Here is an 18,580-nt window from a genome sequence, read left to right as displayed (position 1 = left end):
GTTTTATGTTGGTCACTGATTATACTTCCTGCCAAAAGGTTTCACTATCACTAACTAAATACTGTTCTTGGCCAAATTTTATGCACTGTGCTTGTTTTTTATGTACTAGTGTTTGCCCAGTATACCATTAGACTAGCTTGTAATAAATAAGGTCTTCAGTTATTAATATAATGACCAATTTCAATCCAACAATTCTAAAAACTGTATGTACCACTAATTGCCAGATAACATTCAGTTATACATTAAACTTTTACACTAAGAATCTACTACCTAAAGATCAGTTAGCCGCTAAATATCAGGCACAGGTGTTGAAGCGTCTATTGAAATGTCCTTGTTAGGCCAGATCAGTGATTTGGAAGGCGCAACTTTTTTCTAGCAATCAGTCCTAAAGCATGTGTTGATGAATCTGAAATGACTACTGGGAACTCGCATAAAAATGAAGTCATCATGAGTGGGCTCCACTTGTTAACTTGTACATGACCTGTTCCTGCCTTGCTGCTTTTTTTGTTTTGTTTTTTACATTTAGTCGTTGCCAATTATTTTTATTATTTTCTTCCCATTTAGAATGTCCAATTATTTTTAAGCTCAGCTCACCCCCACCATCCCTGGGCTGAAAACGGAAGGGGCGAAGATGAGCACTTAAATCCCATTTCATCCTCCATCACTAAAAGTTGTTCAAAAAAGTGTTGAAATTATTTTTACTGAGCTTTTGCCAATTACCCTGAAACCTAATTTTAAATAAAAGAATAAAAATAAAGCATGTGTCACTGACACTATTATGCACTGTAGCTTCATAAACAATCACAAACGTATCCTAGTAGGTATCCCGTCAATTTGTCACACACTTTTCATCACCAACAATTCATCACGGACAATAACTCACAATTAAGGCCACAATATATCATAAAAGCTACGCTAAAAACAAATAGAGCTATAATAAATCATAGATAACAGATACAGTACGTATTCACTTACAAATTACATAAATACAACCCATAATGTACTAACTTTTACTAGTTCATGACCACCCAAGTAAGTTTAACACTAGAAGCGCCTAAATTTCGAACTACCTACAAGCACCGCACCGGTCACTTTCACCTGTAGCGTTTTAAACAGCTGTGATATGATAATGTACACTCTGTGATGTACTGACGCTGGCGATGAACTGCTTGTGATGAATTTTTGGTGATAAATTGTTGGTGATGAATTGTCATAGAACCATTGTAGTAACCCCAGTGCTGCAGTAAGCCCATGTTTGCATTTATTTCAAAAGAATGACACTGTACATGGTTTTAGCATGCTTTAATAAATATTCATACATTCAATATAAATAAAATATTGCACATGGCTCAGGCACATTAACTGGTTTCATTTGTGCTTTAAGCATCTTAGCATTTACATGAGACATTAGTATACACAAATACAAACAGTTGAAATACACTAGCACAAGGAATAATGGAAATCGAACTCATCACCAAAAATGCAAACAACAAGCAACATGAAGCTTTGGCTGCAGGGTTTGGACATTTGTACACATGGATATCAGCATTTACATTACTTTGCATCCATAACAGCTATAACTAAAACATAACTATTTGTAAACATCCAAGTACGCTGCTTTCTGATTCACTGTCGCTTCCACCCCCACCCCCACACTGCATTACAAAGCAGATGAATTTCCTGGGAAATAGTCATTGAAGTCATTTATGCAGTATTTGATATCAACACACACCACAATTGGACTGAGTGCAAGTTATGCACATATAACTCAATTTCTTTCCATAGCAGTTACTTTATATAAATGAAACAGTGCAAAAACTTTACAAGGTGACCCCCCCCCCCCCCCCCAAAAAAAAAAATTTGCATTATATGCATTATATAAAACCATTTTAATATTGAAGTGCTTTTGATTAGACTCATGCATTTAGTGGGTGTTAGGGGTTTGAATGTTGCGATGATACATGGTGGAAGGTGCACGACGAAGAGTGTGCAAGCCCAAAATACAGCATCCACGCAGCAGCACCCCAATGTTATAAACTGGATCAGTTCCTCCTCTTTGGGTTGCAAATAGCCATGCCACTGTCGGCACAACTGGAACAGCTACTGCCAGAAAATCCAGCAAGAAACTTCTGCTCCAGTATTGCCTTTCCACAACTGCTGTGGTCTGCTGATTACTACCAACCGATACCTTATGCAGTGAATCAAAATCAAGTTCCTTCATAATGTGACTTTCAATGGACTCTGAACAGATGCCCGAATCCTCAGATTTCTCAGGGGACACCAAAATAGCAGAATTGGGATCACTGGGAGTTAAGTCTAGTACTGCTTTGTGGTTTTCAGGGAAAGAATGAGCTGCATCTGGAGGAAATGTGGCGATATATTGCGATTTCATCAGATGCAGGAGAAGGTTTTGCATATCAGGAGTACAGGGGATGACATCGGTCTGAATGGCTTTTTCAGTCACTACCGTTTTACCTTCAGTCATGGAGCCATTACCACAAGGCAGGGCAGGTATCTTCTTAGAAGTTGTGCTTTTAACCATCTTGGACTGAACCACACTGAGCTTTATCTGGGAGTTATCGAGTGGTTCAATTGTAGAAGACATCATGAGATGCTCAAAGAAATCCATCCTGTTTGCCATCTCATCGTTCACAAGCAAGCCACTATCTGCCATCTCCTCAGCTGCTTGGTCCTCCAGAGCCATGCCGTCTTCCATCTTTGAAGTTGAACTGCCAGCTAAGGATTTGTCTGGCGAAGTACAAATGTAGTCAAGAGTCGGCTCGTCTGCCAAAGATCCGCTCTGAGCCAACTCCATACTGTGCAGCAGAGACTCCAGCTTCTTATTCTGAATGTTAATGTCAATGAAATATTTCTGAATCCCTTTGTCCTTTTCCACAAGGCTGTTCTTCATAGTTTCAACCACAAGTCTCAGTTGCTTTATTTCCTTTCTTGCTTCTTTAAGGGCTAACTGAGCTTCAACTCTATGGCATTCCTCCTCAATCCAGTCATCTCTCATGCGGCCCAGTTGCGACTTAAGTTCTTCAATTTCAGTTTCCCTTAAAAGAATTAATTTAAACAGAAATCATTTACTACCACTACTGTAACAAAAGGATACCGTATACTTGAGATGCAATTCATATTTAACATGGGATAGAGGCCAATAAATAAACCCTGGTGGTGAACAACAGCAGGATTAACAGTCACCAAAGTTGATCTTTGAAAAATAAACTTCACAAAATTATAAATTGTTAGAGTGCAATACACGTATTCCACTACATAAGGGTATCACGGAAAGGACCTTGCTCCCAACTTAATTTTTTTTCTATGGCAACTTAAAGTCAACAGGTATCCAAAATAATAAATTAATCAGGTTACAGCACTTGGCTAGTGACTTTTTCTTTTTTTTAAATTAGTTTTTACCCCCCCCCCCCCAAATTTGGAATGTCCAATGATGTTTTTCTCCTCACCACAGTGAGTCCCCACGCAGCAGACGTTCTGAGGGCATGCGAGTGTCCTCTGACCAAGCCTAAAGCCAGAATTGCTTTTACACTAAGCAAATGAGCGATGAGACACAATCCCTGCCGGTTTCCCATCCCCCACCCCTGGAGCACCCCAACGTGACACCCCTCTCAGGGTCCCCTGCAAAGTTCAGCCTCTTTGCACAGCCTGGAAGCAAACTTGCGCCGTCTAAGCTGTGCGACTCATCCTGCGCTCCCAGCGGCAGCGTTTTAACTGGATGAGCCACTCGGGGACCCTTTGTAGCTAATGATTTATTCTTTAATAGAGGTGTAAGAAAGCTGAATAGAAAAAAAAAAAAAAAAAACAACTGACAAACAACATGAAGTATTTAATTTGGAGATGAAACATAATTACTTTTCATGAAGCCTGGTCTCAGAGTCCTTCAGTTTAGTTTTAAGGTGTCTAATGGCAACCTCTTTTTGTTGCAGAGGAGTCAAGTACTGCTCAGGTGCTGGTGTTTTAATGCCATGGTGGTCACCACAGGAAGCATATCTACCCGTGCTTGTTCTTTTGTAGCTATAAAATAAAACACACAGTTTAAAACGCTGGCATGTCACGTCATTAGAGAAATGCTAGACCCTGGGTTGGAGTAGGTAGCCCAGCAATGTCTGCACTGGGTTTCAGTTACAGACATGCTCTGTTTTTCTACTAATGAGGGACTGCAGTTACGCTTGAGACACTTGAAGATCTCTCATTATCCCCAACTGACTACTGTATCCCCCCCGAAGGTGGAGACTAACAGATTTTCTTATGTATACATGTAACAGCATAATTAGAAGTCTTGTTTCGCTTGCCGTTGTCTCTGTCCTGATGATAGACCAGTAATTTTCACTGGCTGGGGAACACAAACTTGGATAAGAATACATCCAACATGTTTACTTAACTGTCCTGAGCTACTGAGGAAAAACCTTTATACCAAATTATTTTCCAGACATTACATCAACTTTGAATTGTCTGCTGCTGTTGTATTATCTTTGTGGAATAAACTGAACTACTTTTACTGTATCCTAAAACTACAAATCATAAGTTATTTTATTCTCTATCCTTCTGGCTTTGAAAAAATAAAATGTCAGGGACGCATTTACTGTTGTACTAGGTTTATACCTACTGAGAAGTAAAACCTTGCAAACCTGGGCATAATATCCTAGCTACAGTGCATCCCACAGCCTTTGAATATGAGTGGGCAGCCAATGAGACTTGAGAATGAACCACAGGTCTAATGAAGCAGAACAGGATTTGTCATTTTTTTTTTTTTTTTTTTTAAAACATGCTTTCTCTAAGCAACCATGACAGGCATTTTAAAATGATTTACAAGCTTGTCATTTCTTACAGCTTCTGGGTCACTTCCCTTATGTATCCAACAGGTTAACTAACGAACGTAGCCCTTTGGCAAGGTTTACACAGTCGTACCTTTTCTGTAGGTTGATTTAGAGCCTATGAAGGATTCTGAAGTTATTTTTCAAAATCAGTTATGAAAGTTTTGATTCTGAAAGTTACAGCTTTGTTGGGGATGCGCATTTGACTGTAGTGCGTGCCACCCATTTTAAAAAGCATGTTCTTTAGGTATTATACATACTGTATACCACAATGATATATTGGGGAAAAAAGAAAACACCTTATAGTGGGACTGGTGTCACTTCCTTTGTAAGAACCAGAATTACTGCTGCTGCTGTGCGATGACGCTGTATGTGGCTGGCTTCTGTACAATGTAGATAACAGTTCCTTGTCACGTGCTGTAGCTGGGCTGACAGCAGACTTGTTTGTTGAGGGGTTGGTCCTTCCATGAGGACCACGGCTACCAAAATGAAAACTTATTATATGTATTGTACATTTGACATTAACACAAAAAATTGAAATTCTAGAGTGCAGAAAGCATTGTGCGATCAGAGCCCTACACTGCTTCAAAACAATACAATACAGACATACAGCTTATTCTGTGGAAGCTCATTCAGGGGAGACCCCACCCTCTACTCCATAAACACAGACACACTCAAAAAAGTCTAAGCTTTATCAAAAATAAAAATTGGGCAATAAACCTGTGACTGTAGTATGTAGAATGCAGGAAGGTCTGGAGTCAGACACTATATTAGGAGGAAGGTAATGTAGAGCCACTCCCTTGTGTAAGGGAATTCTAAACCTTACAGAAACCCAATGAAGCACTTCCAATACTGGAGGGACAGATTTGCTATAAGTCAATAAACCAAAATTTTTATTAAATTAGATCATTGTCGTTGCTTAATGTATAGACTTACTAACCGCTGAATATTCAACAATTCACACATTTGTTACCAGGATTATATGGAACATCTTACATGCTTAGATGAATATTCAAGGCAATCTCACAACTTAATCCAAGATGAGGGGTACCTGCGGGTAAGAGAGGACTTCTTGACTCCTGGCGCAGCCATAGAAGCTTCCCGTGCTGAAATGCTGCCTGTACTGCTCGAGGAACTAAAGTCAGCTTCACTGCCTACACCAGACAAACACAAAATACAGCACATTCAGGATTGTATTTAAATGCAATTGTATTAATTTGTTAATAGTTCTTAAGTAACTGGTACTGTATGGATGTCCCCCGGTGGTACCCGTTCACATTGTGGTTTGCAGTAAATAGCACAAATAAGCAAAGTCACTTTTTACATTTCGTAGAAATAAACTAAACAGATGCTTGTATGTGTTAAAATATAAAACCTTTACAGAGCACTGGCATTTCCTCAAGACAACATGGCTAAAAATCACTAAAAGCTGCTATACAAAATCACCCCTCCTCCTCATATAATTAAACTATGGCAGATGTATAATCTAATTTCACCAACTCGATCTAAGCAGCTTCTCTGTCAAGCCATGCTATCATCCGATTACAGACTATCCATGACTTAACACAGCTCCTACAACACTGCAGGAGATCTTCTTAAGATATGCCGTGGCAGTGTCAGCTTGTCATCACATCAGGGTGCAGCACGATTCCTGCTTAGCTCAAGCTTGTCATATCGGTAAAAAAGAGCTTTTATTCTTCACCCTTTCATCAAATATTCTTGAAATATTTGCAGTAAATACTTCAACATTCTGATTCTAAAGTAAATAAAGTTACATTTTCCACCAAATCAATCTTCCCGATTCGCCTTTTAGTCTTGTTTTTGATCAAGTAATTACCAATGGCTTTTGGTATACAAAAATCATTTTTGACATTTATATCATCTTTAATAGTGACGGCGTTATCAGTTTACAGGAACAGTTCAGGATATTGAACAAAGAAGACTACGTGGCGACCTAATTCAAGCATTCAAAATTCTAAAAGGTATTGTGCACGTTGAAAAAAGAAACAAGGACCAGGGGTCACAAATGGAGTTTAGAAAAAGGGGCATTCAGAACAGAAAATGCACTTTTTTACACAGAGAATTGTGAGGGTCTGGAATCAACTCCCCAGTAATGTTGTTGAAGCTGACACCCTGGGATCCTTCAAGAAGCTGCTTGATGAGATTTTGGGATCAATAAGCTACTAACAACCAAACGAGCAAGATGGGCCGAATGGCCTCCTCTCGTTTGTAAACATTCTTATGTTCTTATGTTCTTATGATACTTACTGTGCACGTTAGCTACATGTGTGCTGAAAGCAGTTCTAGCTTTGCCAACTATAACAAGTATCTTTGATCCCTTTAAAAAATGCACATTAAATATTTATGATTGAAAACCTCATGGGGGAATAATTACTAAGTGGATTTCCATTTCCATGCAGACAAGGTTAGTAGTTGCCTGTGAAGGTCTGCTGGAACTGCATACAAGAGCTAATATACTGCAGTAGATCTTGTGAATACAAGAGCGAGTATACCATCAGGGTTAGTAAATGGCTGACATTGGCTACATGCCAATCGAAAGAAAAAAAACATCTTCCAGCAAGCACTACACTTAAATTTCAAGAAATCCAGTGGGGACAACTGTTCGGAATTACAATAGATGCAAATATATTTAAACAAATTTAATGTGTGAACTTTATTTCAATAATGGTGTTCAATGCCAACTCTGCTGGCATACAAAAACAAATAGATTCTGTAGACAGATGTCATGAACAGCACATTCACAGCAGAAGACGTTGCATAACCTTTGAATGCATTCCAACCGGAAAAAAACACCCACCCACATTTGCATTTGATGACAAAAACAAAAGGCTGCTACAATGCAACATAATAACAAATTGAAATATAATTAATCTCAGTTATTCTAGGAACACAGCAAGCATAACACTCCAGCAACAAATACAGCTTTTTTTCTGTAATTGTAAAGAACCAATATGTTATGCAAGCATTAAGACTTACCAGTGGAAAAAATTGAATGTGTTTGCCAAAACCATTTCGGTTTGTACAAAATAAATTAAACACGCTACTAAAAAAAAAAAAAAAAACTCATTCTTTCTATCTAGATGCATCTGGTTTTAATCACGAGACCAAACTCCCAGTGCAATTAATAAGCTACCCCAATTAGTATGCTTAAAGATAATTGAAAATGTTTGTATCTATACAAAGCAGTTTTTGTTTATGTATTTATACATCCCAGTATGAAAGAACATATATTCTCATATATCTGATGTGAAAATATATGTCTGATGTGCATTTACCATAATATAAAATGATGCATATAAAACCAATTCAGAGCAGTACATTTTGCTATACCTATGTTCTAAGAATAAACAGTTATTTAAACCGTGAAGCAATAATTAGCCTTTGCTAAAATTACTCACCTGTTATCAATAGCACTTCTTAATTGGCAACCTGTTGTCAGCTTTTTCAATTAGAAACCTCCTCACATCTATTTTCTGCATTTTAAATTGCACTGAGCACCCTTGCCACACCAAAATAGTTATCTGACCACATTTTCATAATCATAATCAGTTCACACAGCATAAAATATATAGCCTGGGTAACATATATTTTAATTAATCCTCTGCACACATGCCAATATGCATATGAGACACAATTAAGGAAATAAGACTAAGATATTTTGTATTTAAAATGGAGTAACTCGCCTGATCTCAACATTTTGTCTTAATTTGCAAAATAAAAACAAGTTGCAATGCAGTCAAAAGCTTTTTACCTACTTACAACTGTGTGTATGATACATTTGTATTATCATAAAGAGTTAGCTTTCAGTAAAATATGTGTCTTTGTGGGTAAATAGTATTTATTTTAAGTACTTTAATTTGTAACCAAGCTTTTGTTCTCCATAGATATAATAACTATGTAAGCTAACATTTTGTTTAACCAAATTTTAAGTCACAAGGCTATTTACAGACTTTTACAAATACTACACAGAAAGGATACAAGTCAGTTATGATCAGTTTGGTTTTTGATCAATTTCAGCTGATTTTGCCATCCAATTGGTTTTCGGTAAAACCGAAATTAAAGTTTAAAACCGAAAAATCGAGCTGCATTTGTGTAGCCAAAGGGAACTGGACACATCATTATTACACACATGTTGTTTTATTAACTGTGACAAATAAGCTAAATATAGTTTTACAGCATCAACCATACCAATGTACTGTACCATTACAGTAGAAATAATACATTAATGTATTAATATACACAGACACTGTTGCCGTGGTCGGCTGTAAGTGGCAAATCACGTACCAGTTTAACTCCAGCTCATGTCATATAAATGTCCACATGCCTTTCCACTTAAATTCAATCAATAAGTTGATGCAGCAACAAAGTTATCAGACAAACAAAACTAATTTCAATAATACCTTTGCACTTGGCTGTTTTAGTCAGTTAGCATCATTATTACATTTTTTTATTAGGTCCAGACAGAGTAAGTTAACACACTTAACTCAAGTGTTTGTGTATGCCTGCAGTGCTAGTAGCACCAGTACCTTTCATCAACAAACTGTACTGAGGGCTGCCACAATCAATTAGGTAGGTCTTGTCATAACCTTTCATTTTAGAATTTTATTTTATTTACGGTTTGGAAAAATCATAACTGTTAGATCTCTACTACACAGAAATACACACACACAAAAAAAAAAAAAACTTTTTAGGTCAAGACTGATCATGTGCCAAATGGAGCACAAAGAACATTGGGGACCAGCAGAAGAAGCACTTGCAAAACAAGATTATGCCTGGTGCATAGAAGTATTAAAAGTAAACCTAGTTCTAAAATTTGACATGCATTTAGACAACAGTCTTTGTGTATATTTTGTGTTATTATTTTAACAGTAGCATTGTATTATGCAGTTCTTTAAAAATATAACAGCCAGAAATATTCCTTGCTTTTGTATACATAAGCTTTTTGTGCTAAAATATGTCAGCAAAAGGCTCTTATCTGCTATAACAAGGCCTGCTGCTTACCCTCTCCCCAATTGCATCAGACACTCTAAGTATTACCAGCATTTTAAAAAACAGTGTGTCTGGGGGTTCAGGGTGAAACATATCACAGATATCATCACTCCTACCTCTTGGTAAGGGGCATGGCCTTTGTTCCCTCTTGTAGCGTCCAGGAGGGGCATTCCATTCAGCCATGGCATCGGTTTTTGTTTTCTTTACATTTTCGTTTTCTTTATCAGGAGAAGAAAACCCTATTGGGCTGATTTCTGTATCTGAGGGTGTCTTAGAAGGGGACACTGATTGGCTGCTTGGGCATCCGGTGTCATCTGGGCAACATAAACAGATAAAGTATTCAATAAAATCTGTCGTTTGGTACAGAAATGACCTTAGTCCCAAGATATTATACAAGGGACAAAAGATTTTTAAAAACGTCTTTCATAATACTCCCTAATATTGTTTAGAGCAAGGATAGCACAGATTAAATTAAGAAGTCTCCAAATTGTCGTGGAGGAATAGTTGATCAATGCTCAATAAATATAGTCTCTATTTACTTCAAAGATGGAAAATAGCTCATATTCACTTTAAAGCTGGGTCCACACCTGAGCGATCAGTTGCACAACTTACTTGCATGCAACCAAATCGCTTATACATGGATGTCCCTGCAACCAGTTGCGAACAGATGCGCAACCAGTTGCTTAAAGTAGAGCCGGGCTCTACTTTCCAAGCAACCTCCTGTACGACTTCTGTAGACACAGGTGATCACATGGCCAAAAACCAAAAAAGCTCCTACTATTAGTCATGCATAGTCAGTGATATCTACAGCTGACATGCATTTAAAGTCTCATTTAAAGCCCTGCTGGTGTGTACAAGTGAGAAATGCATAATTAACAAAGTAGAACGGCAAACCCATTATTTTCTTTCTTAGAGCTAAATGTTTTAAAAAAACAGACACCAAAAGACAAAGATTTTAAAGCTGCGTGTTATAAAATTAGCAACAATCTAATACATAGCTAATCATAAAGGAACCTTTTGTTTAGCTTTTTTTGTTTAGTTATCACTTTGACTCTGGTGAAGTTCGTTTATCCTGCCACAGCACCACTTATTTACATTAAAGGGAGCGTCCGCTTAAAGTGGGGTCTTAATATCTGGTGCAGAAGGAATCAATCTACTGCCTTAATTACAAAAATAAAGTTTGGAAAACTAAACGCTCAAAATAAGAATGATATGGGACTTACAATATATGTATGCTATTATTGAAAGGTAAGAAAATGTATTTTTAAGTCTTTTTTTTAAACCCAAAGATAATATCTTTTTTAATAATAATACATGTAATAATATGTGTGAAACACATACAGTAAATCGAAGGTTGGTTATAAAACTTTATAAAGTACTGTCATTGGGTCCCAGAAAGTCGACTTACAAACTTACAGTCGCAGACAAAAGTATTGGCTCTCTACATGTATTATACCATAATCCAAGGTAACAGATTAAGGACAAGCATTTAGTAAACATTAAGCACTTATGCAATAAACACTACACAATTTCTAGTAATTTAACAAATAATCTTTATCAAAAAACTAACTTATTTAATTTAAAGTATTTATTCATGACAAAAGTATTGGCACCCCTGCTTTAGTATTTTGTGTGCCCTCCTTTTGCTTTTATTACTGCTCTCAGGCATTTATGATAATTCTTAACCACTATGTTACATCTTGTGGGTCAAATCCAGGCCCACTCTTGCATGTTTCCTTCAGCTCAGACAGACTGGATACACAATGCTTGGCTGAAGCTTTTTTCAGATCGGTCCAAAGCATTTCTATTGGATTGAGATCTGGTGATTGCAAAGACCACTGCAGAGCTTTAATCTCAGTTTTCTTCAAGAATTCCAGAGTTGACTGAGCGGTATGGTTTGGGTGGCTGTTGTGTTGGAAGACAAACTGTCTGACAATCAGTCTACAAGCAGATCACTTGTTGAATGTTGTCGAATGTTTTGATACATGGCTGCTTTTATTCAATCTTCAATCACAAGAACGTCTCCAATAGCATAACTGCTAAAACACCCCCATCTCATGATTGAACCACCTTCACGTTTAACTGTACATACAAGGTTTTCTTCATTGAAGGCTTTCCCTTTTTTTCCAAACAGTGGTCCAATTTTGGGGGAAAGATATTTTAGACTCATTGGATCAAATCATTTTGTTGAAGAATGCCAGGTTCCTGTTCATATTTCTTGGCAAAATGTAGTTTTTTTTATGATTTTTCTTTAAAAATGGTTTGAAGTGAGGTCTATGTGCATATTACAACTCCTTTGTGTTCAGGTGCCTTTGTACAGTTCTTTCATGCTCTATTATGTCTGATGCTTCTAACTATTTCTTTAAGTCCTTCCTGTACCCCTCCACTTCTTTCAAACGTTTCGGGAATTTGTTCTGTGGTACTTCTTGATTATTGCTCTGAGTGTGGATTTTGATATAATGCTTAATTAGTTATATTACATTTGTTAAGACTTTTAATGTAAACGTGCCAATACTTTTGTCACGAATAAATATTTGAAATTACTTCAGTGCTTTTTTATAAAGAGTGTTTGTTAAACTAAATAAATTGTGTATTTTGGTCTTGTCATATTAATTACTGGCTATATTAAATGTAGGGTGCCAATACTTTTGTCTGTAACTGTATTTATAAAATGTGAAGATATTTTACATTGTTGTCAAATATGCAAGACATAAAAATAAAATAAAACTAGAAATGCGATTTAAGGGCAAGATTAATGACTTGTAAACATGAAGTAAATGGATACAGAATGTGGAAAATCACTGCTTACAGTTTAAGACAATGTGGCAGTGAAACAGTTAATTTCTAGAGGAACTTTATTGAGAGAATCATAGACTACTGCTGTGTACCAAATATTAAGACAATAACTCAGACAGTACTGACTCTGTACAGCAGAAACTTAGAAAGTCATAAGACTACAAAATGGCTGTCCTATTATATAAATTCTACAGTCACACTCAAAAATCACTGAGAATATGAAATTGCAGGGTGATATGATTTATGAGATATTACCAATAGCAGCAGCTAAGGGTGTTTAACATAGTTAATTTGACTGGGATCAGACTGCAATATTTAATCTGAAGATAAATGTTTCAGTTATGATCAGTTATAGTAGTTCATTTTATTTATTTATTTATTTTTTTAGAATTATTCAACTACAATTTAAGATGAGCCTGAAAACAAGTGTAACAAAACAGTTAAGATAAAAGTAACATTATTATAAAGGAAGTATTACAGCATAGCATAAACTAAGGTACTGGATCATGGGTGTAGCTACAGAAAATATTTCACAAGCTTTTGCTTTGACAGCAGTTTATAGGCTGCACTTTGGCTGATGTTACTTAACGACCAATAATAATACTTAGCTACATGTTCCACCCTATTTTTTTTTTTTTTTTTTTTTTAATCTCAAAATGTTCTGAAGTACAAGGTTAACTTTAATGCTGCACAGCATCTTATCTACACCGCTGAAATAACACCATTAGATTTTTTTTTTTTTTTTTTTTTTACGTTCCTCACACAACATACTATTACAAATAAACAGTTTACCTGAACAAAAACTATTGCTGCTAATGGTTCTTCCAGAATGCCCAGAACTCAGATCACAGTCTTTGCTCTCCTCTTCTGAAAATGGTGACTCTGGCACCGGCGATCCTTTCTGTTTACTGCGGTAAGGGCGGAGGACAAGGCGAGGGATGCGACTGCGGGAGTTTTCCTTCTCTTGCACCTTCTGTTCCTTTAGACCAGCACAGCAGGCATATGTTTTGCGTTATGACAGACTCAAACACGAACTAAACAAGCTTAAAATGTCTGAAAGTGGTTCAAAAGTAAATACAGTTTGATCTGTTATAATCCTTTTTTTTTTTTTTTGTCTACTTATTGCAAAACATATATTTAAACGTGCAGTATCTGTATCATGACATAAGTATCAGCAAAGCATGACATTATGCAGCAAACCTGCGTTGCTGCTTGCATTCAATGTTTATGTAGCAGAAAATCCTACTGAATTTACATTGTATTCTATTTCCAGATCACTGATAATAAACGACTGAATTATTTAATAACAGCATTTCAGGTATCAATTGTTTGAAATAAACGCAGTCATACAGAAACATTTGATTTATGTACCTGCACGACTATATTCTAACAAAATATTCCAAATAGAAATACCCATCGTGTTACATTTAATTTAAAAAAAAAAAAAGGTGCACCATTATTGTTAATATTTTCCTTAAGTATCAAAGCCTAGTGGTACCTCGTATTCTTGAAAGGGTCCCATTCCGCTTGAAACAGCACTTCTTTCACGGGAATCTGTCATGGAAGGAAAATGAGACCTCAGTCAGACGTATGCGGCATTGAGCAGACACGTGGCATCTAACAACAGCCTTCTCTAAGGTTACGCCGTAGTATATAGTGAAAACGCATTTTACAGTAATATTTAACCCATCCTAACATACTCAATAACAACACTTCTTCTGTATTTGTAAATGCATTTAGTCTTGCATAATGTGTATGCTAATTTAGAATTCTCTCATTGAGTTGTCAATTCGCCATATGCTTACCTGTTGATTTGTAGACTGCAGGGCGAGTTTAATGATAACGGATAAGCTCACCCAACGCAGCTGACAGACAACAACAGTTGTTTAACATGTGAATGCACTGGTAATATGTACAGTATGTAATTGTATGTATTTATTTATTTTAAACGTTTAGAAGCACAGAGAAGAAAGGCTGCATGTTAGGTACTGTTTTTTACGGTCTATTTTGATCAATTAAATCAAACTTTATTCAAGAAGTGATTGATCTCTGTATTCTATTTAGAATGGTATAACGTAAAACTAAAAACATGTCTTAAAACATTTGTGAATAGGACCCTGAATGTTGGGGATACAGGGTCCATGGTTATTAAATAATAAAAAAATACCCATAAGAAATACAGTAATACTGTATAATCGTTATATTATTGATAATAGTAGTTTGAATAATACGGTATAATAAAGACTGCAACAAAGATCTCAGTTTCTGTGTCATCAGATCTACTCAAACCAGTGCTTCTTTTTCTTGTTAAAATCAATCCTTAAAATCCACCAGGCAGCTCAGCCTTGTATTAGGAGGCAATATAATTTCCCCAGTAACAGGACTGTATCAATGCTGAGGCTAGGTTGCCTTCCATGAGCATCATGCCCAGCAACACATGAATCCATGAATCCATTTCATTTCATTATCTTCCATTTTGCATCCTGCACATTTTTATGTATATTTACAATTTTTTATTTTTATTTTTTTCCACAACACCAACAGTCGTCATTTCATAAGAAATGGCTGGATTCCTTCTTATGTCAGAAATGTTGTCAGTAACCAGGATGTTTTTCCTGATGTCCTATAATGTGGTGTTGTTCAGATTTTAATGTTCCTACTGTGGTATTTCTCTAATGCAATACAGTTTTAAAATATAGTCCTACTTGTTTCAATGTAAGATTATTCAAATATTCGTCTAAATGTTGAAACAATTGTCCCAACACTAAAAAAAAAGATCACTTTTGCTTACACATTAGTTTTATTTCACTAAGTGACTGAAATATCAATTTAATTTGAAACATAACACAAGCAGAAATACAACATATACCAGTATCAAACTAGCATTACCTACTTGGTTGCAGGATAGTGCAATAGATTCTAGCATCTTCACTGAAATTCATTAACTATTCTGTGAATAATGTAATTACAGTAGATAATTCTAAACCGGTACAGCAATGCTGTAAAGGTAGATAATTGATATAATTTGTTGTCTCTTTTCTGTTTGACTAAGAAACACTCAACTAGTCTGACAATGTTGTGTTTTTCATTGCTCCAACATTCTTATACCAATGGATGTTTTCGTGAAATCTGAGAAAATGTAGTCACATTGTAAACAATGAAAGAGGACAGACAAACATCTGGTCTTGAGCACAGACAGCAAGTAATCAAGCAAAGACTAGAAACTAGCAAATGTGATGCACATGGAAACATGTAGTACGATGCCTCTCGAATCTTGACCTGGGATGTACACAATGTTTGGACAGCCTTTTAAGACAGACATTTTCTGAAGTTAACAAAGGGGCAAAATATATATTTCCTATAATCTTTATTATCCAGGCCATCAAGATCTCTCCAAGATTGCCTTTTAAAGGGGCTACTTATATAGCCTTGTAAAACACATATAAACCACTGAAATGCTGTATGTGACATTTTAAAAAGCACCTACTAAATCCATTAGAAAATTTCACATTATGTAGACTTTCAACCAATTCACAAAAAGATGCACTCAGACAATAAAACAGTGAGTGTGTGATCCATGATTTAGATTTGATTCAGCAGTGTGCAGTCGCAGAGCATCATGCTTAGCAACTGACTTAGCAACAGGAAAAAGGCACTGCATCACAAGCACTGATGATAAATACATATGCTGGAGTTGCTTTGCCTGTATCTTCTTTCTGTTAAGATTATGAGGCATTCGCCATTTTAAGTGCCCGAATCTACAAAATACTTTACAAAGCATGTTTTCAAAAATCTAAATTTGCAGCACTAAATCCTCAGTTGTTCTATAGAGGGCTGCAAGGCTGCAGTTTAATGATCAACCACTGCTTTTTTTTTTTTTTTTTTTAATAAGTGGTGTACAAGCCTGTGTTTTTAAAAACATTCCCTACACATTATTTAAATACAGTAACACATAAAGCAGTTGTGTCAGTAACAGTCCATTAACTCGGGTGTTCCAGAGTGTGATTTAAAGTCATTGAAGTCTGTTATATAGCTATTTGTTTATTGATAAAAACAAAACACATGAAAAAGGATTACTGTTTTTGAGTTGGTAAAAAATGATCTTTTCAGTTCCCTCAACTTGTACTTTCATTATTTTCTAAATCTGGAACTTTTTTTGGAATACTTCTTGGATTTTCCTGAACTGATACCATTGCCCTGAAATCTGCTCTTAACAATGGTATTCTATACATAATGTTTGCTGCTGGTTTGATCATTAGAACCATGAATATAGATTTTACTATGTGTTTATTTACATAAAATATCACGGTAAGACACATTTTTAATTATTTCTCAGAACCAGATTCACATTCCATTATCTTAAAATAGCATATTCTTATATTATAAACCTAAAATGTTTAAAAGCTGAAAAGTCTGTTTTTCCATGAATCTTTAATTGTGGTATAATACAGTAAGTTATTCCAAGACATGCCTCATATGTTGGCTTTTTTTTTAAGGCAGTGCTGTACTCCCCCCTTACCACACATGCAATTTGTGCCATGATGTCATGCCTGCTAACATGATTTCCAGAGTTATGCACCTGCTCAAAATGGATATGCCAAAAACTGTTGTAATATTCTTATCAATAAATAATGCAAAAGAAACAACAACAACATCACATTACAACTAGCCCAGCTAAAATGACAAAACAATGGATTCATTATGTAAGGTTCAGTCTGTATGCAGGTATATGTTTGTTCCTGTATGATTATTACTCAATTAAATTTTACAAATGCTGTATGCCATTAAATAAATATCATTAAACTATATATGGAATAGCAATAAAACCAAATACAATCTTGGTGTACAATTATATAATATTGCTTAAACAGTATCAAATAATGTTATATAACACATAACACATACTACTACTACTACTACTACTACTACTACTACTAATAATAATAATAATAATAATAATAATAATAATAATAATATTATTATTATTATTATTATATTATTATTATTATTATTATTATTACTACTCAATGACCCCTAAACATATTAAGATAGACCATAGTTAAAATGCAAACTTGCCTCTTGTGATATCAGTAGAAATATCTTTCAGCACAAATCCTCACTGGTAGGTTATGGATCTTTGAATCCAGCCACGATGCAATATACAATTTCTGAATATTTCTATTAAATAGGCTCTTTTCTTTGGTAAAACTGTGTGCAGTATTATGAATAGATTTCCTTCGAGGGGTGATCTGCACCAGTCCTCTGGTGCTAGCTCTCTGGCACTTGAATGTGATGTTTTAGTAGTCGAGAACAGTGATGGGATTGGACAAACAGCCAGAAGCAAAAACATCATTGGGATGACAGAAATCACGAAGTAAAAAAGATGACTAATATTCTCTGGGTTATATAAACTTAACCATTCCATTGCACTGTATGTTCAGTTGCAAACTGTGTGAAAGGGATTCGAGTGCAGCACTGATCTATCAACACTTTAACAACTTTTTAGTCCTGAGGGGCTGCTCTTCACTCCAAAACATAGCTAACAGAACCATGCCAATACAAACAGTGGCCATTCCCTTTCAATTCGAAAATGACCGCCAATGATACTTTTGAGATATGCCTGCTTGTCAGATAATTTCTGAGCATTTTATATCAAAGTCCTCTCCGCAGAGCGACGTCCTCGTTCCCACCTCACCGAGGTAATAAATAGTCACTGCACGGACATGTTAGTCTCTTTTGCCTTTCACAGACAGGTAGGTAAGGTAAGTGAGTATAACTAATCTTTTCCAGTTATGATTGACTCTTTTAGAAACTCAAAAACTTGGCAACTGAAGGCTGAGTTAACGTTATGCAACTGTATTTCGTTTAAAACATTTTTTAAAAATTCTTCAAAAGCTTACATCGCTCGACAATTGTAGTCTGCTTTTTAACCTCTGCAG

The 18,580-nt window shown here is 35.9% G+C and overlaps 1 protein-coding gene across 1 annotated transcript; it reads right to left on the bottom strand.

Moving 5' to 3' along the window:
• Positions 1 to 1,287: 1,287 nt before the first annotated feature.
• Positions 1,288 to 17,944, bottom strand: sybu (syntabulin (syntaxin-interacting)). Its single transcript, XM_041248652.1, has 8 exons — positions 17,718 to 17,944; positions 14,140 to 14,195; positions 13,434 to 13,620; positions 9,962 to 10,159; positions 5,887 to 5,989; positions 5,135 to 5,314; positions 3,874 to 4,035; positions 1,288 to 3,056 (listed from the first exon to the last, which is right to left on the bottom strand). Exons 2-8 carry the CDS (start codon positions 14,161 to 14,163, stop codon positions 1,925 to 1,927), a joined length of 1,986 nt encoding a protein of 661 aa, XP_041104586.1. The 5' UTR covers positions 14,164 to 14,195; positions 17,718 to 17,944; the 3' UTR covers positions 1,288 to 1,924.
• Positions 17,945 to 18,580: the final 636 nt, after the last annotated feature.

Source organism: Polyodon spathula, chromosome 4, assembly GCF_017654505.1.
Source record: "Polyodon spathula isolate WHYD16114869_AA chromosome 4, ASM1765450v1, whole genome shotgun sequence".
NCBI lineage: Eukaryota > Metazoa > Chordata > Actinopteri > Acipenseriformes > Polyodontidae > Polyodon > Polyodon spathula.
Note: the sequence above shows the minus strand (reverse complement) of the source record. Positions and strands in the feature narration are given on the sequence as shown.

Coding starts and splice junctions, on each gene's coding strand:
- sybu (XM_041248652.1), bottom strand. CDS start 14,163: ATGGGACCCTTTCAAGAATACGAG. Junction 13,621..14,139: donor GACCCTTTCAAGAATACGAG/GTACCACTAGGC, acceptor GCTGGTCTAAAG/GAACAGAAGGTGCAAGAGAA. Junction 4,036..5,134: donor GACACCAGTCCCACTATAAG/GTGTTTTCTTTT, acceptor TTTATTTTATAG/CTACAAAAGAACAAGCACGG.